This window comes from Vulpes vulpes, chromosome 5, assembly GCF_048418805.1.
Source record: "Vulpes vulpes isolate BD-2025 chromosome 5, VulVul3, whole genome shotgun sequence".
Classification (NCBI taxonomy): Eukaryota; Metazoa; Chordata; class Mammalia; order Carnivora; family Canidae; genus Vulpes; species Vulpes vulpes.
In genome coordinates this window covers 108,203,240-108,226,085 of record NC_132784.1, presented here as the reverse complement: position 1 = coordinate 108,226,085, position 22,846 = coordinate 108,203,240, and the positions used below count along the sequence as shown (strand labels likewise).

At 41.2% G+C, this 22,846-nt stretch overlaps 1 protein-coding gene across 15 annotated transcripts in view; it reads right to left on the bottom strand.

Moving 5' to 3' along the window:
• MIA3 (MIA SH3 domain ER export factor 3) overlaps nucleotides 1-22,846 on the bottom strand; it is an 80,127-nt gene that overhangs the window by 978 nt on the left and 56,303 nt on the right. For 4 of the 15 annotated variants that reach the window (XM_072759580.1, XM_072759574.1, XM_072759579.1 and 1 more), the window contains exons 7-27: nucleotides 18,603-18,734; nucleotides 16,089-16,110; nucleotides 15,216-15,304; nucleotides 14,851-14,928; nucleotides 14,653-14,763; nucleotides 13,196-13,267; nucleotides 12,918-13,022; nucleotides 12,120-12,242; nucleotides 11,922-12,033; nucleotides 10,775-10,830; nucleotides 10,594-10,684; nucleotides 10,372-10,510; nucleotides 5,036-5,137; nucleotides 4,301-4,361; nucleotides 4,142-4,177; nucleotides 3,996-4,063; nucleotides 3,771-3,871; nucleotides 3,489-3,626; nucleotides 2,699-2,767; nucleotides 2,496-2,575; nucleotides 717-867 (exon numbers count right to left, since the gene is read on the bottom strand). In XM_072759580.1, coding sequence (XP_072615681.1) covers nucleotides 717-867; nucleotides 2,496-2,575; nucleotides 2,699-2,767; nucleotides 3,489-3,626; nucleotides 3,771-3,871; nucleotides 3,996-4,063; nucleotides 4,142-4,177; nucleotides 4,301-4,361; nucleotides 5,036-5,137; nucleotides 10,372-10,510; nucleotides 10,594-10,684; nucleotides 10,775-10,830; nucleotides 11,922-12,033; nucleotides 12,120-12,242; nucleotides 12,918-13,022; nucleotides 13,196-13,267; nucleotides 14,653-14,763; nucleotides 14,851-14,928; nucleotides 15,216-15,304; nucleotides 16,089-16,110; nucleotides 18,603-18,734 — 1,936 coding nt within the window. Of the gene's footprint in view, nucleotides 1-716; nucleotides 868-2,283; nucleotides 2,356-2,495; nucleotides 2,579-2,698; nucleotides 2,768-3,488; nucleotides 3,627-3,770; nucleotides 3,872-3,995; nucleotides 4,064-4,141; nucleotides 4,178-4,300; nucleotides 4,362-5,035; nucleotides 5,138-10,371; nucleotides 10,511-10,593; nucleotides 10,685-10,774; nucleotides 10,831-11,921; nucleotides 12,034-12,119; nucleotides 12,243-12,917; nucleotides 13,023-13,195; nucleotides 13,268-14,652; nucleotides 14,764-14,850; nucleotides 14,929-15,215; nucleotides 15,305-16,088; nucleotides 16,111-18,602; nucleotides 18,735-20,300; nucleotides 20,633-22,846 lie in introns of those variants that run through there. The other 11 variants (XM_072759578.1, XM_072759573.1, XM_072759577.1 and 8 more) reach the window with 5 other exon arrangements.

Here is a 22,846-nt window from a genome sequence, read left to right as displayed (position 1 = left end):
ACGGCTCTAGCGAGCTTGTGTTTCCTGTTACACAGGTCTGCCATCTTTCTCTCACAAGGGATTGGTTTAGTACTTGAAAGTACCCCTGGTTATAGCAAGATGATGGATTTCACACTGGTGAAACTTCCAGTGTCCACTGCTGTGGCAACAATCCATGCAGTAGCTCCCCATGGACCTAACATGCCATCCAAATCCAGGTGCCTGCCCTATTGGGGAAAGACCGTCTAGCTCCCCCTAATCAAGCTCAGCGACATTTATCTGGCATTAAACTCGACCTTCCCTAGAGCTAACACTTCCTTATTTGTTCCCAAAGCAAGGAGTGAAACTTTAATCCGTTCCCTCCTCTCTACTCTGACCCATTGCTTATACTTCCGTCACGGTGATTACACACTTCATGTTTCCTACTACGTGCATCTGTTCTAGAGGACTCTGTAAGCTCTCAAGTTGGGAGAATTAGTTCTAGCCATTTGCAGAATATTTCTATTAATAGCTCTCGTCTACAAGAGAGATCTGCCCATCTCAGTACGGGGGAATTAGGCAGCACCCCATGTGTCCTAAAAACTTGAGAAATCAAGTTAAAAATGTACTCTACTTGCTTTGCACTTTCATTACCTAGGCCTGTAAAAGCCATTATTATAAAGTTTCAAAAAGGAACAGAGAACTGCAGTGGATGAATTGCACTCTACAAGTCAATTACTACTATTCAATCATCATACCAAATGGTGGAGGAAGCGGCCGAGGCCCAAAAGGCCCGCAAAGTTGAGGGGGTGGTCCGTAGCGAATGGGTGGTGGTAGAGGGCCACCCACGGGGGAGCCCATGAGGGGCACCCCTGGGAAAGGAGGCGGCCCTTTTGCAGCCATAGGAACCTGCAGAACAGAAGCAGTTACAGTTCTGAGAGACTGGTATGACTCACACAAGCACCAACACCAGTAAAAGCTGAAACACAACAAAGCAGATGTCAGGCACCTGTCCAAAGAACAGAACCGGTGCAAAAAAACTTGAGCCCTCCCGTCTGTTCCCACTGGCAGCTTAAAGGAATGGCAGGGAAGTGAATGGTTCACCGGAATCCCCTTACTGCTGGAATATGCAGGGGGAAGAGAAAGCAAGAGGATAGTTGAAGGACATTAACAGAAATGACTCCTAATAAACCCTACCACAGACACCCACGTCCTTCCCACTGCCACACGGTACATTACTGCCACGCTGAGCACGGACAGGACACAACAATGAAAAATCCACTCTCTACACATGTAATGGTACCCACTACTCAATTTCCTTTCATGAATTCTAATCCTCCGATCTCTCAATCTCTAAGCAGGAGCATCCTATTTTCAATGAGGACACAGAGACAGAGTATCAGATAATCTGCTGAAGGTCACACAGCATGTAAGAAGCCACACTGCAATTCTGTATCAGGTCTGCCTCTAAGCCTGCCCGCCTGCCTCTTCCTAACGTCCACTCCAAAGGGGTCCCGGATCCACGCTGCCTTTGGATAAAAACTCAAGAAATGCATGTTCCTAGAGTCCTGTGGTGAAACTTGGAAGCATTTTCCAAAAGAAGCAAGGTTACATATGCAGAGGCAGGCACACCTCCAATATTTACCTTCTGCACCAGTAATGCCATGCTTTACAGTAAGAGACTTTCACATGGGAAACAGGGTTAGAAATTCTAAATAATCAGAACACACACTGCGATTTCAGCCCAGAGAAGCCCTGGGAGCCATGAGGACTGGCGCAGCTCTAGTAGAGAACACATTTATGTGGAGACCACCAAAGGCCACTGCTGGGAAAAGAGGCCACAGGTAAGGAGAGATGTTCAGCGCTCAGCACTTCACTTCCAGCCTGCCTTCCTCCATTACCCATCTGTACTCTCAGGTTATCAAAACAGGCTGCTTGCTATACAACTGGAGATACTCTTAACTGGTGCACTTGCAAACACCTAAGTGGTGAATTAAGTTGTTCAGGACTGTTTTACGTTGCCTCAGAACCCGGAACACCGAAGCACACACTATGTAGTTAGGGTGATGACTTTCCACGTCCTTTAGTAACAAACATGTTGCAAACGGGTTAACAGCCTAACCAAGTCAGGAAGGAGGAGGAAAAAAACCCAACCAACTAGTCAGATTTCAGCAACCCAGCAACACTTCCAAGTCCAAGACCACAGTAAGATCAGCATTAACATGCAATTTAAAGCAAAGCGGGTTAGTGTCATGCTCTTCAGATCCTTTCCAGAAATATACCCAAGTAACAGCTCAGCTCAGTCCTCAACCTCTAAGTACTTACTACTACCGACTGCTCAGCCACAGGTAAACTGCTGGGAACCGAAGGGCCTTCAGGGTCTTGGGGAACAGTTTGCTTTTTAAAAAAATAAATGAGATAGTATAGATATAACAGACACACAAACAGCAAAAGGATGATGCAGAGAGGGGGTTATAGCAAAAGTTCAAGGTTCCCTGAAATACTTAATTCCAATTCAAAGTGACTGCAGGATTTACCTTGCCTTCATCTGTCACCTTGGTAGGGGAAGAGCTTCTTGAGCTGCTGTTCATCGTGGGAGCTGCACCAGATCCCAGATCTGCTGAAGGCCAGAGAACGGATTTAGACTTAATCCTGATGTATATTCCCTTTGAGGAAGAATAAGGGCTCTTCCGCCCACTTCCTCCATGACTTTACACTCTAACACACTCGGATCACTTACCAGAGGCAGAGGGTTTCCCAGATGCCTCAGATGACCAACGAGGACGAGGTAGAGGCCCGTCCACTGACCCTTGAGAAAGAAAGAAAGAACAGAGCCCTTGTATGGATTTATCAGAAGAAACCAACCAACTGTGGACAGGTCAGGGTTCAGCTCTACCTAGAAAGCGACATTAAAAACAGGTCTCCTCATACATGATGGGAAATCCCGACGTAGGCACAGACTTAAAGAATTGAAAGCTGTTGGATTGAAAGAACAGCAATAAAACCTGCACGTTAATAGCAGCAGCTGGCGCTTCAAGTTACAGGCTTGGAACAGTCGTACAGGTTGATGTGCTCAGTCTGTGATCGGACTTCCGTATCTTACCAAGTATTGCATGTGTGGTTACGATTAGAAACAGACATCACCGTGTATTAATAAGAAATGGATGTATGCTGTATTAAGTATATAGGATTGAAGCTACTTTTACAACATCCAAGAGAGGAACTCTATAGAAATGCAAAGATAAAGACTTATACTTTACAGTAATAAAGTAAGAAACAATAATTATATATTCTTACTTATAAAAATATTTTTATGTATCTATAATACTTATATTAATGTTAATAACAATAAACACGTTCTGTTCTAAAGCAGATCTTACAGCAGACTATACATCACAACAAATTAAAACACTTTTTTCTCTATAAGGGACAGACCCAAATTCTAAAATCCTATCTTCATTAGAATTCTCAAATTGAAGTGGAGGAACCTCTAGAAACAACTTGCTGCCAAGTAAAATGTGGATGCTCACCAAATTCACCTCTAGGCATCTCTCTTCGATTTAGCGTAGCAGAGAGCGGTCTTGCAGGCAGGTCAGCCGTGGGAGGCGGGGAGCACTCCCCCCCACTCACAGGGGATGGACCAAAAGAGCCGTTCTGGCTCAAAGGACCTGAAGATGATAGCAAACATTACTGCTTAGAGGCAACTTTTCATTAGGAAATTCTGGGATGACTTCTAGGGCATCAGGACGAGAATGTAGTGCATATATACTTGCACCACAGCCTCGGATGCTGTCCCTGAGAGCGCGGCCCACCTCTCCACGGAGGGTTCTGGGCGCTGGGTCGGCCCGGCCTCGGCTTCACAATCACAGGCTCCTCTTGCAGCATTGCCATCTTCTGGGTTAATTCCAGTAACCTGAATACAGAAAAAGAACGGACTTAAATGTGAAATACAGCATCAGTTCCTTATTAGATACCCAGCAGCACTGCCTTTGGAATCCTGAGAAGGCGCTGAGAAAGTGGAATTCCAGATCTCATACTTGTGTCTCAAGTTGGCAGCTTCCCTCTTCTCCTCGGCTATAGCTCTTTCCGCAGCACGAGCTTTGAGCTATTGGGGAAAAAACAGATCTGAATCAGTTGTGGCGGACTACACACACAAGGAAAGAAAGGAAAAAAAAAATCTTACCCAGTTATCATGAGCTTTCTTCTCATGAGTCGCAATCTGAAAAAGACAATACATGGAAAACCATGTGGGGACTCCTCACGGCAGCTGCTACAATCATCTCTATCAGACAAGAAGAATCCTGCCGCTGTAGGGCAGGGCAGGGTGAGGCAAGGCAATTACCTGGTTTTTAAACGAGCGCTCTGTCTTCTGCAACTCATCCTCCATCTCTTCGATTCTACGCCTAAAAATCACACGTGCTTTTATCAATTAAAGTGCAATTAAAGAAAAATCTGAATGTCTCACCATATCCCCCTCCCTGTAACACCTGCATTCCCGCAGACTCCATCCACACGTAGAAACATACTTACAAGGTTACAGTCAGTATAACATGATCAAAACTAAGACTGTGCCTAATTTCCTTATTATCTAATGCCTGGAGTCTGAGCTGACACACTGTAATTTTCTTGACTGCTTTTCAATGTCCTCCAGCAATCCTGCTATGACTATCTTCCTCCACAAAGCTTTTTCTTCCTATAATTACAGCCACAGAAAAGTTCCCAGAGCTGTGACTACTGTGTCTACCAAGTGGCACAACCACTGTAATGATTTCAGAAACATCACTATAGCAAGGCGGCTTCCTGAAAGAATTCCTCCAACACGCAGAATCACGTGGAATTGCTGGCACAAACCAAGTTCCCTGACAGTCTTGCCAGTACTGGGGAGAAGGCAATGGTTGTTAAAGTTTTTTCCTTTGTTAACTTAAAATTCATTTTTTCTCATAGGAATTAAACTGTATTCACATCCTGTGACCATTTACTTATGTTCTGTTGTTCTGTTCTACACAACATAACCTGCTTTTGAAAGACACCAACAGAGGTTCCCTGTCCCAGACACCACCCTCGAAGCTGAACTCACTTGTACGTTTTTACTTCCTCCGCAGCCAGAAGGGCCTTCTCGTCTGCAGCTGACAGCCGCTGCTCTCTCTCCTGCCGCTCATACTCTTCCTGACTCAGTTTCCTAAGACAAAATCAGGTGTCAGTCAGACGTGTTTCTGTCTTCTCAGCAGTCTGTCCAAATGCCTCTGGTCACACATTGCCTCCCCTCCCCGCTAAAACGCACAGACATACAAAGTCAGAAAAGAATCCAAACTTGACATTCTGGGATAAAAATCAACCTCTGGGCTGTCAGGGAATCACCCGCACTTTATAACTTCTCATGATTGTTTACTTGCTAGTAAAAAGTTTAGCAAATGTCAAACACACTCTATACGTATGGGAAAGTTCCTAGTGCTTTATACGCTGAAAGGTCATTTAACTTGACTGTGGAAGGCCATGGCCGATCAACCTCACACAATTAAGCTTCTCAAAGCAAGGGATAATTACTTCTCTTATTTCTCACCACAGAAAAACCTATAATAACTTCCATTATTTCTACCAAGAAAGGACAGCTTCTTAACCCAAGATGGGTACCGAGATAAGAAAGTGAGCCAAACAAAGGCGGCGCCTTTTAAAATGTGCCTTCTAGTTCTAACCTGTGCAATTAATCACAGAACATTCCTGCACTTCAGATATGGAACGCCTACTACCCATTTCAATGGAATTGTGATTTGAGAAAGAGAAAAATCAGAAAAAGCAACATCTAGTGAATGAAACAGAAAAAGAATCTCAGCTGTTCCATAATCAATCTTGCCTACTGAAAACTGGTTTTAATCCAATTAACCTTCAAGCTCAAGATGTCCATGTACTATAAAATAGATTGCAATGACGGCAGCATTTAAGAGTTTAAAAACGTTATTTTCTTATTACCCTTGTACATCTTTGCTAGAAGTCGAATTCAGAAGACATTTGAAATTTAAACTTCTGAGAAGCAAAATAAGAAGAGCTATATAGTTAAAAGGTTTTATAACAAGAAAGAGAAAAAGGTTTATGTATTCTTTTATAATGGCCCATTCAACACTCAGCAAAGTATTTTAAAAATGGCTATAATATACTGGTACACTGAACAAAACTATATAAAGAATGTGCTTGAAGGCATCAGAAAGCTAAGATACTAGCTAACAAGTTTAATATATGAGGCCAAGATCCAGAGAAAAAAAAAAGCAATCTCAGAATTACGAGAAAGCCTGGCATCGGAAGCCACCTTTTCCCCAGGTTCATTCCATGCACAGAAGACAATGAAGATATAAGGAGACTGAGCAACAGTCTTTCAACAGATCTGGGTTTAAAGAAAAATGAAGTGGAGTTCAAGGTTGCCAATGAGGGGACCCCCCGCCCCCGCAACTAAAAGTCTGAGGCTGTGGATTTGGACTAAAAAGAGTTGTGCAAAGAGGCAACACGGTGTCCTTTGAAGGGACGAGGCCATTTTTTAAATGACCTGAATTGCTGATTGGATTAAAGCAAGGAACTCATGCTACAAATAAACTTACGGAAATCTTTTCCGTAGGCAAGTAACAGCATCCTGGACCTTTAGTTTCCTCTATAATTATTATAGACAATTTGGCCACTCAGTGAGAACTAACCAGGCATACTTGTAATCAAAAGCTAAGAAACAAGAGGGACTGACCTCTTACACATTACTGCATTACACAGACTTTAAAATAATTATGGTTTGGGATCCCTGGGTGGCGCAGCAGTTTGGCGCCTGCCTTTGGCCCAGGGCGCGATCCTGGAGACCTGGGACTGAATCCCACATCGGGCTCCCAGTGCATGGAGCCTGCTTCTCCCTCTGCCTATGTCTCTGCCTCTCTCTCTCTCTCTGTGTGACTATCATAAATAAACAAAAATTTAAAAAAATAAAAAATAAAAATAAAAATAAAAAAATAAAAAGTTAAAAAATAATAATTATGGTTTTATATTCAAATAATTCAAATATTCAAATTTATATTTAATATATTCAAATATTCAAATATTATATTCAAATAATTCAAATAAAATAATTATGGTTTTATATTCAAAGAAGTGAAAGTCAAAATTATAAATATTGGCAGAACTATAAAACTGAAACATAGTAATTGAAATTAAGAACTCAGTGAATAGAGGCACCTGGGTGGCTCAGTTAAGCATCTGACTTATGATTTCAGCTCAGGTCCTGATCTCAGGGTTCTGGGATCGGGATCGAGCCCTGCATCAGGCTCCTGGCTCAGCAGAGGGTCTGCTGGGGATTTTCTCCTCCCTGCTAGCCCCCTACCCCCCATGCATCCCTCGCCCCTGTTCATGTACGCAAGTGTGCACTCTCTCTCAAATAAATCTTCAAAAAAAACCAAAAACCCAATGAATGGTTTTAGCAGCCAATTTGACAAAATGAAGTGAAGAGAGTTTAGTACACAAGGTAGACAGGTCAGAAAAAACACCATCCAGAATGTAGCAAATCAAGTAAAAATGTAAGAAACATAGATGAAAAAAAAAAAGTTTAAATAGAATCTTACAAGATAGAATGAAACAGAATCAATAAACAAAGGTCCCCCAAATTAAGAAGTGTCAATGACCTCAAGCAGCATAAATGCAAATGAGATAGGGGAGGGCAGAGAAGCAAAAAATGCAACCCCAACTTCCCACTCCACACCTGCACACCTCCCCATAACACTGCTGCAGCAGCAAAAAGCATGACGGAAGGCTGCAAGCTGCAAGGGCAGTGATGAGAAACTGAGTAGGATGAGATGACAGACACTGGACTCCTCAAAGGAACTATCAAACCAGAAAATAACTGGTTATTTTCAAAGTAATGATATTAAGTAACTGCAACCATCTTACAGCCATCCTGTAACAATCCTTAAAAAGATATCTTCATACAAAGATAAACTGATCAAATCTGTAACTAAAGGATGTCCTTCTGGAGAATAAAAGGGACCCCCAAGGAAAGACTACAGATGGGGGAGGGAATGAAGGGCTACAGGAACTATGCACGTGTGTGTCAGCAGAACTGGCCAGAAAGTGCTGGAGGCGTACAGAGAACTAAGGTATGTTACTCAGACAGCATCTACACCCCACTCAGGAGCTCAAGCCCTGAAAGAGGCAAATCTGTTCATGTATGTCATACTTCAACTAGTTCAGGACACATGTTGTGGTCTTTAGGGTAACTACACGAAGACAGAGCAAGCTTTAACTATCAAGCTTAAAAAGAGGAAAAGCAGAATTATTAAAAATACTCAAACAATCCAAAGACAGAGGGAAGGAAGGAACAGAGAACACAGAACAAGCCATCAATCAGAAAGCAAATAGTAACAGGTAGATTTATTTTACTTTTTACAATTTTTTTTTTTTTTTTAAATTATCTGTACATCCAACGTGGGGCCCAAACTCACAGCCCTGAGATCAGGAGTCACATGCTTTACCAAGTGAGGCAGCCAGGTACCCCAGTAACAAGTAGAATTAAACCTAAATACAGATTTAGAAGCCATATTATAGAAGAAAATGCACACTCACCCAGTCTCTACAGGCAAAATGCACTCACCCAGTCTCTATAGCTACCTACCTATTTATGGTACAAGGCATTCCAGAAAAGATTTTAAGGAACATAAACCTTTCAGTAGGCAGAAACTGCCAGGTGGAAAAACTGTAAAAAGACATTTTACTGCAGAGAAAGCAGCACACAAGGCTCAGAGTGGCATGAAGAACTGTGTTTGGTGTGGCTGCAGGTCAGAAAACTGGTATCGGAAGCTGCCTGCAGGAAATGCATCTGAAGAGGCATCTCCAAACAACTAAGGGGAAGTGTCCTACCTGCCTGTGCAAGAGTCTGGAATTGATCCAGAAGAGAACGGAGCACTCTTGATAGATTTTAAGCCCAGGAGGCCATTGCAGAGACTTGCATTTTAAATAAGTTCACTCTAGGCTGAGAGGGAACTGATGACAGCCTGGAAGAGGGGGTATGAGAAAGGCAAAGTGGAGAGAGGTGACCAGTCACGGACTAGCAGGAAAGAGGATATGGGTCCAAATTAACACAGGCTTTGGGGATGGAGAGCAGGGTACAAACCAGACAAGGGGACTCAGCGCATGCTGGATGAACTGAATGAAACAGTGCCATGATGACTATCATAAGAATTACCATTCAGGAAATGAAGATTACTACTGGTGGCAAAGAAATGCTCTTTAAAAAAAGAAAAAGAAAAAAGTAATGGGGTCGGGGAGCCTGGGTGGCTCAGTTGGTTAAGTATTTGCCTTTGGCTCAGGTCATGATCTCAGGGTCCTGGGATTGAGCCCTATATCAGGCTCTCTGCTCAGAAAGGAGTCTGTTTCTCCCTCTCACTCTCCCTTTGTGCTTTCTCTCTCTCAAATAAATAAAATCTTTAAAGAATAAAAAAATTCAAAAAATTTTAATAAAGTTATGAAATTAGAAATATTTCTCTGAAATAGGCCAAGTATTTATAACTGGCCTGAATGAAATCTGGAAAATCTAAACTGACTGCATGGTGAGCAAAGGATCAGAGAAAACATTAGTGGTATGCTTTCGATGTTTCGTGGCATCACGTAATAGCCTGAGCACTTAAAAAAGATTAACTTTTGCTCAGCAGGATAAGCCTCCTCAAAGGCTGAGGTAGATATATGCCAGAGTAAAGAACAAGACCAATCATGAACAGCCACTGCCACTGCCAACCTATTTGCAGAGAATTCAGATATTTTGGTGGAGGAAAAAAACTTAGAACTATAAAAGTGCATCTTTAAAAACATACATCTAACTTCAAATTTGAGATGTAGATTTCAGAAAATTAATACCTAAATATACTAAACAGGCATGTCTATATTTAAAACTCCAAATACCCTCACCACGATTACAGTATGTAACATTTAATCTGAGAATCTAACTAAAAGTCCAAAATTTAGGATATCTCCAAATTACTGAATATTCCGTTTGGAGTATTTATTCTATTAAACATCATGTCCTACAAATCACTCCAATTCTGAAAAGCTGGATCAAGGAGTATTAGAACACATAGGATGGATCAAGAAGGAAAGTGAAGTATGCCATGGAGCCACGAAACGAAGTGGATCCTCAAGGAGCACACCGCGGTGGTAATCATTCACACCAGTAAACCACTACTTGCCAAACAAAGTACAGGCAACAATTTCTGACAACTGATTCCAATGGAAAGAAAAATGCAAATTATGGGAAACAAGAAAGGAAGAAAGACAAACTTCTACAAATTGCAGACAGAAAAAACCCTACAAATAATCTTTTAAAAAGACAAAATTCTGTCCAACAGTTCACACATTCACTTACACGGCAAGACTGCTAATGACGAAGCATGAACATCTTACTTTTGCAGAGCCATTTCCTTCTGTTGATAGAGTTCGTTCAGAATCTCCACTTTTTGCCTCAGGGTTTTGCATTCGTCCTCCAGGCCGGCTTTGGCAGACTGCAGTGAATCGCGGTCATCTTCTAATTTCTTTATTTGGTCTGTAAAGGATAAAACAGTTGAGCAGTGTGTGCTAGTCTGCAAGGGGTAAGAATCAGCACTTTCTTTTCAGGAAGCAGCCTACCTTCCAGGTTGCATTTAGTAGACATTGAGGCTCTAAGCTTAATCTGCAGAAGTTTTAGATCCTCTTCAACTACCGATATTGCAGTTTGTGTCTAAAAATTCCGAAAGAGAGAACTATCCTTACAAAGGAGGCACGATGAGCATTCACAGGCACTTAGGGTACTCCACAAAAAACATCATACCCGAGAAATGTCCATCATCTGCTTAATCTGATTTTTCATTTTCTCACTCCGGTCACCTAAAATAGAAGACTTTAATTGCATTTTCCTCCTTTGCTTTTTAACTCTATTTTCTTGATTTCCTCCAAACTAAACAATTGCCATGTTCAAACATTCAAAGGAAAAACAAATCAACCAGGAAAAGTAATTAGGCTCCGTGACTTTTCAGAGAATTGCAAACTTAGATTCAAAAAGTGAATTCCCAGTTTATATAAGAAAAATGCCATCTGTGCCATTCTCAAACAAGAAAGGATGTGTGAACTAAGGCTCTTTCTTCTCCCTCAGATCTACATCCCCCTGGTCAGGTATCTCATATAGAAAGACTTAATCTTCTGCTCATCCCTTAAATCTGCTACCAGGTATGGCTGAAAATGCCCACTGTGCAAGGAATGTCTAATATGGAACAGTGTCCAGAAACAGGTCCCTTATCAGTAAATCAAATTTACTACCCTTTAGCTACCCTTTAGCTCCACTCTCACGGCCCTAGTGTATGGCCCCCAGCACTTCAGTCCTCTTGAAATTGGTTGTAGGCTCTATAACTAACTGCAGAGCTACAGAGATGATGACAACCAAATTCAACTGTCATCCCCACAGCACTGAGGGAGAAATAAATTTCTTCTACTGAACCGTGTTTACACTTAGAGGTATAAGTCACAACTATGCCAGTCCCAGCTCCAGTACATACACACACAAGCAGTCCTCAGTGGGATGGAAAAGCAGAGTCCACATTCATTGCACACCCACTGCTATGTCACAGCCCTGCAACCCACCTCTGTCCAGTGCATACAGATAGACACCTACAGCTCTAACACTTAAGAGGAAGTTAGTCAGGGGCACCTGGGTGGCTCAGTCATTTTAAGTGCCCAGCTCCTGACTTCAGTTCAGGTCATAATCTCGGGGCCTTGAGATCAAGCCCTGCCTCGGGCTCCTTGCTCAATGGGGAGTCTGCCCCTCCCCCTGCTCGTTCTATCTCTCTCTCTCTCTCTCTCTCTCTAAAATAAATAGATTTTTTTTTAAAAAAAAAAAAGGGAAGTTAGCCCAAAGAAGAGCATCAGTGTACTTAAAGACAGGAACACAAAAAGAGGTCCAACCTCCCTGAAACTGAACTTACCTCCTACTTCTCCATTTGCTAACTCATCTAACTCACTTCCTCCTTTACTCTGATCCTCAGATTCAGATTCACAATCTAACCGATTCAACTGGGTAATGCAATTAGTCAAGGCCTAGAAAAGATGCAAAAGGGTATTAGAAAGAGCTTTTCAAGCAGATTTCAGGAGAATTAAGTATGTACTCAAGCGAATGAACTTACATTAATATTATCATCTTTGTGAGTAAGAGCTACTTCCAAATTTTTCTGAGATGTCTCATATGATTTGATTTGCTCACTGAGCTCAGCATGTGATTTGCTCCAATCTTTTATTTCTTGCTGCAACTAAAAAAACACATGAATTTCCAAAGGCTAAGACTTTTGCACTGGACACATCAGGGCCAAGTGAATAAGACAGGGAAACAGGGAGTCATGCTACACTTTGACCTGTCATTATGGACTGAAGCCTTGGTGAAGGGACAGGGGAAGAGTGGCCCCAATCCTAAGAACTGCAGTAAGAATACAACAACTCTCAAGGAAGTCCATCCAGTTTACTGTATCCTTCAGAAAATTGCAGCCAATTCAAATAATTCACTTCAATAGGGACAAAGGAGCACATCTCACTATCTCCCATGTCCACACTGCAGGTCATGTAACCTTCCTTTGGTTGGTGAAGCAGTAATTACTCAAAGGAGGGTTATAAATACCAAATTCTTTGGTCAAAAGCAAATCATCTTACTGAAACTATTCAAATGAATAATTGGTTGGTATTTGATAAGACAAAGACTACATTACACTCTGATAGTTATAAGAAATTACAGAAAAGAACTTAAAATTCAGAACAGATGGAGAATATATACATGCACTCAATTTTGGGAGTTTAAAACTTTGCACATCTAAGAATAGAATTCTGCATACATATTTCATTTCCTTAAAAACAGATCTGAGAAAAGATACTCAAGAAGTAATGATACTCAGGTCCCCTAATTCACACAATCTAAGACGTTAACTTTTCTTTACCTGTTCCTTCTTCTTCTTAAGCCTAGCATTTTCTTCTTGAACTCGATGGCATTCAGACTTCACCTTCTCTTCACTAAGTTTAGCTTCATTAAGGGCAATTTGAACCTAATGCAAAACACTCCTATTAGTGAATAAATTCTAAAGGAAGGGTATTACACCTTCCCAACTAGAAACATACAGTTTTCATTTATTGCATATTCTAGCACAGATCAAATGTTTGCTCTTCAACAAAACTATTAAACCTATGAACATCTTGCAGAAATTACAGGCAGCTTTACCTCTGAAAATTCTGAGGCATTCACTGAAATAACATCCTTCAGCTTCTCTATAGATTTCTTGTTTTCCAGTATCTGCCATTTGGAAGAAGAACACAAAAAAATGTATGAGGATTTTAGTAGAAACAGTGGGATATGTTGTGCTAAAAAGACGAAACATTATCCCAGAGCCATCCTCTACATATCAGGTAAAAGCAGATGATTCAGTTTTAGCCGAGGAGAAAAGTCAAGAATATAAAGAGATAAGGAAAGAAGAAAATAATTGGAGCTCTGTTACATGCTATCCACAGCCTTTCTGGCCATGAGATAATGTGGTAGGTAGGTGACCAGACAAAAAGGTGAAAGAAAAAAAGAAAAAAAAGAAAGAAGAAAAGAAAAATCTTTCAAGTAATCTAGTTCAAATCATGTTTTCTCCTATTGGTATAGAAAAAAAATCCCCAAAGTGACTTTAAAAATTCTCTTGCCTGAAATTAAGAATGGTGGGACTTGAGGCAGAATAGAAAAATCTGTCTTACAGAAGAATTCCAAATAATCTGTGAAGGTACTGCCTCCTCAAGGAGGCGGAGCATACTCTTCACTCTTAGAAGAGAGGGCTGGGCATAGTTACTTCCTTCCAAAGAGAACAGTACACCCAAGAGTGGGAACAGGTAAATTCAGAGTGGAGAAACCTGGCAAGTACATGGTCAGCCGAGTGTACAAGCTTAACTGCGTGTGCGATATATGGCCAACATTAATATCACTGCCACTTTCCTACAGTTCTAAAACTATTTTTAAAAGGAACCATGTAGGGGGTGCCTGGGTGGCTCAGTCAGTTAAGCATCCGCCCTCAGCTCGGGTCGTGATCTCAGAGTTCTGGGATCGAGCCCAAAGTCAGGCTTCCTGCTCAGGGGACAGTCTGCTTCTCCCTCTCCCTCTGTGTTCTCTGTCATGTAAGCAAATAAAATCTTTTTAAAAAATCAAAAGAGGGGAATTCCTGGGTGGCTCAGCGATTCAGCACCTGCCTTTGACCCAGGGTGTGATCCTGGAGTCCCCGGATCGAGTCCCGCCCCGGGGCTCCCGGCATGGAGCCTGCTTCTCCCCCTGTGTCTCTGCCCACCCCCCATGTCTATCATGAGTAAATAAATAAAGCCTTAAAAAAAACTTTTTTTTAAATAAAAGGAATCATGCAAAACCAAACGAAGTACAGTTTCTTAGTTGCTCTCCATGTTTCAGGGGGCAGAGCCAAGCAGTATGGAAATTATCCAAGCCTGAGGACAAAAATACTTCCTAGGATCATGAAAATAACAGCTTGTGGTACTAGCATTTAAGATTCCATAAAGAAGGATGGATGTAGATTCATTTTCCCTGACTCCCAATCTTCCGTTGGTTATGGCACGGGAAAATGCAGAGTTCAATCCACCCCATCTACAGAACAGTTTGAAAGCCAAGTTACAGTTAATGCTTTGCAGCAAAACTCTTACCAAGTCCTGATTCTTGGCATTCTGTTCTCTCTCAGATTCTAACATAACACGCAGATTTTTAGCTGTATCGTCCAGAATTTCATTTGTTTCTTCAAGTTTCTTGATTTTATCCTATTAAAAAAAAATTAAGATCAATAATAATTACTCATATTTTTCTTTTGTTTTTAGAAAGTAATTTTAAAAAGAGAGGATTTTTACCTTAAATTTAATTGCTTCATCAGACAGAATTATATTTTGTTTCTTGGTTTCTTGAACATGTTTTTTTGATTCCTTAATCTATATAAAATAAGACACACAGAATTTAGAAATATAAACCACAGGGCTATCAGAACTTATCTCTGAGTGGTAACCCATTAGAGAAGAAACCCGTACTTTACGCATATGATGATTATTTCAGATTTGGATGCTTTGTAGGAAATAATGAAATTTTAAAATACCGTAACAACAAACCCATAGAACAGGAGGAAATAATTCAAGCTAGAATCATGAGGGGAAAATACTGAAAGAATAATATAAGAATAGTTACTTAGAGTTAACTATAATATATTAAGAACATAACATACCTTCTGTTCATAATTTGACAATTTTTGTACAAGTTCTGCATTTTCTTTCATGATATTCTTCAACTTCTCAGAAATTTGCTGTTCAGTGACTAAAAGGGAGGGGAAATCCATAAGATTATGAGGACTAAATAAAACTAAATTACCCAATGTATTAGCAGTACGTTACCTAACACTATGAGGAAAAAAGAACTTATCGTAACCATTACGCCTTTAAAAAAGCAACCTGTAGTTAATACCAACAATGGTGTAAAAATACTACTAAAATTCAAGAAAAATATATAAAGACCCTTCTTTCAATGAGATTCCAATTTACACTTATCTCAAAGATAGGCTACAGGTTACAAAATATTTTAGCTTGATATCCTTCCCTTCATGGAGTACCTTTCTTCTTAGAAAATGTGACCATTTCAAAAATATGTCAATTGCAAAAAGAAAAAGACAAAAAGACAAGCACATTGGTTTACATCTCTATTCCTCAAATTATCTACTTAAATAAATAGATACCATATTGATTAAACCACTAGCACAGAAAAAAAAAACAAAACAAAACAACAAAAAAAAAAAACACTAGCACAGGAACTCTGTTCACATGTAATAAATGTCCACTAAATCAACAAAGCTAATCTGCCCCAAATCAAACTGGTCATCTTCTTCCTACTCCCACAATTTGTTCGGTCTCCTCTCCTAGCTCACTGGTAGCATCACCATCTACTCTGTCATCCAAGCTAGCAACCGAAGGTTAATAAAACCACTCGGGAATAACTCAAGCAGACATCAGAAGTCACTGTATCTATTTCTAGCTTATATGAAACTCGTATCAAGCACCAAAACTGAGGAAAAAGTACAAACAACAAAATAAGCCTAAATATTTACCTTGATAGACTCTACTCTTTACCTAGAAAAAAATAAATTTGATGTCAAAACGTTTTGTTAACAGAAATATTACATTATATTATAGAAATATTATATATGACAGTTAAATTGTAAGTAAGCAAATGAAAATTTAATAAGTTTGGTTCATCATAACAATCCACAGGATTAAAAAAAAAAAAGAAAAGGTTAAAAAGCATTTCAAATGTAACTGGTAGGGATTACCTTATAGTTTCTGATAGATAAAAGCTCTAAAGTAACTCATTTTCTAACTAAAGATATGTTTATCCATTAAATGAGTACCAATTTTATTAAAGCATTTAACTTTGATAATGGAATCGGTTATTTTCATATTAAATATACTAATGTTTCTTTTACCAGATCACTGGACAACCCCCAAATAGCCAGAATGAGGTCAGGAAACCATGGCTATTCAAAGATACTTTCAGGAAACAAAATTAAAGGCATAATCTTTGTCCCAAGGTATGTCTCTTTCTCTCACCAGAAAACTTCTTTGAAATCCTATTAAAAGTTGCCAATTGGCTAAACTTAGAGATCTAATAATTATACTGAATCATCTGATTATCCCAAGCCCCTAAACACAGTGATCACAAACCTGAAAGGGAAAGAAGACTGCTAGAGAGAAATGCACAAGCAACAAGAGAAACAACAACTAACCACCAAATCATCTCTAAAGATAGCACTCAATTATAGGATCACAAAATCTAAGTGGTATTCGATTTTTTTTAAATTGTTACTAAATGTCTCTGTAACCCAGAATTTATTTCCACTTTCAAAAGTTGTAAGTGGTAATGAGATACTCAAATCAGTCCATAAATCATCCACGTATCTCGTTATTACAGTATCTAACACCCCTTTAATAATGTTATAGGAAAATGCACTCAGAGTTCCAATACAAAAAGAAATGACTGTTTCTCTAATGTCACAGCCTTGCTAATGAGACAGTAAGCTTCTTTTGCCCTCCTTTCACCCAAATCAATAGGCAGGAGGAGGTAGGAAGAAGCAAAGAGCAGGCAAACGAGAGCAGGGATAGCAGGAACCAAGGTTCCAAAGCCAAATTCTGAGATTTAGGACATAAAGCCCTCATCATTCTGTGAAAATGTAAGCAGGTTTTAGGATTTTTAAGATGGGAGAAACAAGAGTGGGAAATAAAAACGTTTTCATCTTTCCCCTTTCATTCATCCTTTCTATGCTCCCTTTCTCCTTTTATCACATGAAAAGTCCAATGAGGTTAGAGGACCCTTCCCAGGAATCCAGGCAAATGATGCTCCTTTTTAAGTGATTTTACCATCACTCGTGCAAGGAGAGAAAGCTTATGAACAATGATATGTCTGATAAAAGTAAGACATCAGAAAAAAGAAATAATCAATCTTAGGAAGACATGCATCCAATGCTCTCGCTACTTTACAGCTAAGCCACAACTGAAACTGAAAGCTTTTCATCTGCAAAGCTCATTTACACAAAATGACTTTTTTCTCCAGTTATGTTAGACAACTATCTACAATACGTTAGACAACTATCTACAATACAACACACAATACACTCACAAGAATGAGTATGTATGGGTGTACATATATAGACAAGCACAAAAGACAAATTCTGCACAGACCCTCAAGGAATAAAAATTTTAATAGTATGTCTTTGCAAACTACGTAATCTGTATTTCCAAATAAAAATATTTTATATGCCAAACTGCACATGGTCAAATTAAAAATCTGTGTAAAAATTTTTTTACATATAAAAAAATACTGCAAAATTACCTAGTGTCCTAAATACCACTATTTTTTACTATTTTTGGTCTTGTGGCATTTTTTTCTATTTGTACATTTTTATATATTTATGTACAGAATATACAGTTTACCTACACTTAGCAGTCTTCATTTCTGCCTTTTTCCATTTGACATTAAATTGTGAGCATTTTCTGGGCCCCAATATCTTTGAAATACATAAATAGTTATCTAGTATCCCATTATATGGATGTACAATAATTTATCAATCCCCTTGCTATGGATCATTTAGTTTGTACCAAGTTTTCATTCTAAAAGTGTTCCACTGAACACCTTTATATAAGATTTTTAGTGCACAACTGGTTATCTCTTCAAGACCAATTAACTAAACATGATATTATACTATAATAAAATGATATAATAATGTTCAGGCTTCTGATACATATTACTTAATTGCTTTTCAAGATGATTGTAGGAGTTCCCAATTCTACTAGGAACATATATGTGTACCCAAGAAGGTATATATAAACTTAATCTTAAAATTTTGACTTAAGATTTATAAATTGAAGTTTTCCCCTTAAGATTATGCACATTGTCTTGTTTGCATAAGTTTTTACCAACAAAGATTAGACTGAATTATTTCATAAGGTTATGGGAAATGCAGAGATTATAAGCATTTGTGTTCATGTTACTAACTGAAAAAGAAACAAAAGTGATTATAATAGATCTGTTGTCTTGATGAGTGAAGGTTTAAGTTTAATTTACTCACAACAAGGACAGTTTTCCAGAAGAAGACCGCAAATGAACCAATTCCCAAGAAGGCAGTGAGAAGTACAGGCTTCCATGGCAAGCCATAAAAATCAGGCCCAGGCTGAACGTCATCAGGCAACGTAGCAACTAACTGAAAGAGAAATAGGAGAAATAACAAGAAGCCATGAAGGAATTAACAAGAGAACAAAGAATCATCCACAGAAATTCTAAATCAAGCTTCACCAGGTAACTACCCCCTCAAAAATCTTCAGGAGCTTCCACTGCTTCAATAAAGATGGGATACTGGCAACCTCATATTTCTTGTTTGGCTTGAAGTGCGTTATAAATATTATGGGTCTAAAGGTCTTTAAGTTCGGGATCCCCGGGGGGGGGGGGGGGGGGGCTCAGCAGTTTGGCGCCTGCCTTTGGCCCAGGGCGTGATCCTGGAGATCCGGGATTGAGTCCCACATCAGGCTCTGCGCAGGGAGCCTGCTTCTCCCTCTGCCTGTGTCTCTGCCTCTCTCCCTCTGTGTCTCTCATGAATAAACAAATAAAATCTTAAAAAAAAGAAAAAAAGAAAAAAAAGGTCTTTAAGTTGAAATATATGCAAACAACTTATGCATATATTTCCAGTTTCCAACAGGTCCTATCACATCACGCTCTCTAGGACATGCCTAGATCTCTTTGGATCATACTTTCCTCTTAGTTGATGTTTATGACTTAAAAGCCACATAAGGGGACCCTGGGTGGCTCAGTGGTTGAGCGTCTGCCTCTGGCTCAGGGAGTGATGCTGGAGTCTCAGGATCGAGTCCCACATCGGGCTCCCTGCATGGAGCCTGCTTCTCCCTCTGCCTGTGTCTCTGCCTCTGTGGGTCTCTCATGAATAAATAAAGGCTTAAAAAAAAAAAGCCACATAAAACACAAAACCGAACACCCTATAGAGGAATCGACTTTCGTGGCCATACATAAAACCAAAATGATGGGCAACCCGGGTGGCTCAGCGGTTTAGCGCCTTTCAGCCCAGGGCGTCATCCTGGAGACCCGGGATCGAGTCCCACATCGGGCTACCGGCAGGGAGCCTGCTTCTCCCTCTGCCTGTGTCTCTGCCTCTCTCTCTCTCTCTCTCTCTCTCTCATGAATAAATAAAAATCTTAAAAAAAAAACAAACCAAAATGATGATAATGAACAACCCAAATAATGTGCTTTTCCTTAGTCTTTTTCGACTGTCACATGAAAACAAACGCTGAATAATAACCTCAGACACAGCTCCCGAGAACTGGGCCAGACTGCTCTGAATGTGACCGCCTTCCACCTAACACAGGGCTTTTATTTTAAATGCTTCCTCGACTGGGGTCGCCCTGAACACCTGCCTGATTGTACAGTTTCTCCGCCCTCCACGAGCACACAAGTGACTATCATACCGCGCCCCCCGACACACACACACACACACACACACACACACACACACACACACAATGACACTCATACCAGAAAATAACACAGTGCCTGGTACACTCTGAGAAACCAATGGCGAACGAACCAGCGCCGAAGCCTTCCTACAATCCCCTCCCCCCTCCCGCCTCCCTCGACAGCACCGCAACGTCCTGCCGCCCCGGGCCTGCCCGACTCCCGGGCTCCCGCGCCCCGCCAGCGCGCCCACCGCTCCCACCCTCGCCCGCCAGGGCTGGGGCCCCTCCCCGGGAAAGGGGGCCGTCACCTCCAGCAGCTTGGCTATGAGGGCCGCGTAGAGCACCGACAGGGGTCCCAGGAGCTCCGAGTCCCCCGGGGAGGGGGTGACAGAAGGCACAGTGGCGGGAACGGAGTCCATTGTGGTGGGGGCCGCTGCGCGGAGGCGACGCTCCCCGGTGGAACAGCACCGGAGCCCTCCGCCCACCCCCCCCTTCTTTTCACCGTTTCCTCCTCCGGGAAAGAGCCGGCCGAGGAGGCGGACGCTGGGAGTGAACTTCGCCTTCCCCCGCCGCTGGCCCTTTCCGCCCTACGCCTCCTGCAAAAGACGTCATCAGACACCGCCCGTCGGAGGACGTACGCGTGCGTGCGGGGGCGGGGCCGCGGGGGGCGGGGCCAGGGCGGCGGACGGCCGCGGCGAGCCAGGCGGGGAAGAGCTAGGAGACCTGCGCGGGAGAAACCCCGGGAGGCGCGCGGACCGAGGCTTACCTGCCGCGGGAGCTGGGGGACGCCGCGCCACGGAAAGGGCCCCGGAGTGCGACGAGGAAGGGGAAGACGGGCTGAGGCTAGGAAGACGCCCCGCCCCCCCCCGCCGGGCCGGCCCTGGGTCCCTGCGAGCGGGGACCCCAGCCGCCGGTCCTGCAGCCCACGCGGAGGGCAGCCTCGCCCGCCCTAACAAGGTCCACCCCACCCCGTCCCCCGGGCTGGCCGCGGTGCCCAGGGCGAGGCCGGCCTTCCCCGGGACCTCTGCCCCACCACACCCCCACCCCCACCCCCACCCCCACCCCATCTTTTTCCCTGTCCACTCCACTGGCTCACGCTGTCTCACCGGCCGGCGCCCCAGAAATTAAGGCTTCTTGGAAGGAGCCTTGTCCCCACCACACCAAACCCCAGGGCCCCGGATTTTACAGTCACGTGACTTGTGGAACCAGGACCGGCCTGTGCATAGACACGTTCTAAAAGTGGAAGAAACGGGGGACGTTTAACGTGGACGAAAACTTGATGTTTGCAAATCCTTAAAAGGTATGTGTTCCGGTATTTAAAGTCAGTTCAGAAGAACACACAAGATCTGGAAAATTCTCAAAAAAAAAAAAAAAAAAGGAGCAATGGGAGGGGGTGGGAGAGGAGGTGTGGCAAGGAGGCTCTGCAATGAAAACCTTAGGGTGTGCTGGCCCAAGAATATAGATTATGGAACAGAACTGAAAATCCAAAAAACAGACCCAACTGCATTGAGCACTTGGGATACAATACAAGTCAGTTGGGGAAAAAGACACTTTTCCATTAAGTGATGTTAGTAACAATTAACGTTTTAGTTAGTTAACATTTACTGTTAGTTATAACTAGCATATGTTAGTAGTTATAAGTAACTAAATGTTATAACTAAATGTTAGTTATAACATTTAGTTACAAAAAAACATTTAGTTACTACATGTTAGTAGTCACAACTGACTAAACGTTAGTTATTATTAACATTTTAGGTAACATTTTTTTTCATAAGGATAAATTGCAAATGAATCAGAAACCTGAACGTAAAAAAAATGAGCACAAGTACTAGGAGAGACACGGGTGAATTTCTCGATGTATTACGAGTGAGCAAAACCTTCCTAGGTCTCAAAATCCAAGAGAAGAGATTTGCAAACAACTGCTTAAAAAATGTCTAGCCCCTGCACACAGAAAAAAAAAAAAAAAGCAAAATGTCAAAAAGTTTGACAGTGACGAGAGAAAAAAACATGTGTAACGTTAGAGACAAAGGGATAATATCCCTAAAATATAAAGAACTGTGCAAGTAAACAGGGAAGAAAACAGCCAGCAAACCGATAGAAAAATGGGCTGAAAAAAATAAATAAAAGAATCAACAGCTCTCAGGAAAAGATATAGGAATAGCTCACAAACATATGGAAACATGCTCTGCCTCACTCATAATAAAAGGAATACAAACTAAACCTAAGCTGAGATACCATTTCTCACTTACACTGGCAAGATCTAAACGTCTGACACCATACTCTGTTGGTGAGAGGATGTAGGGAAAACAAGTATTCTCATACTCTGCTCATCATTATGTATCTCATACAAAATGACAAACCTCTATGAATGATAACTTCGCAACATCTCCCCAAATTACTCCTGTATTTACCTTCTGAGGCAACAATCCCACTTCTAAAGATCTCAAAGATAATGTGGACACAACAAATGTTGAAAAGATACATGAACGAAACTGTTATTCCAGTATTATTTATAATCACAAAAGATGGCAAACCACCCAAACGTCCATCAAAAGAAGAGCTGCTGAATACACTAAGGTATATTGTGAAAACAGAAAAAAAATATATATATATATGTGTGTGTGTGTGTATATATATATATATATATATATATATATATATATACTGCTAGGGTATGGCTTCCAGAATTTTTTTTTTAAAAAAAAGGGGAGAGAAAAGTGTAGACTACTACTTCTACAAAAGAAAGTAGCGAGAGACAAATATATTTTCTACGGCTCTAGGATAAAATTCACATGCAATAAACCACATATTCAAAGTGCACAATCTGGTCTAAGTTTTGACCTACGAATACATC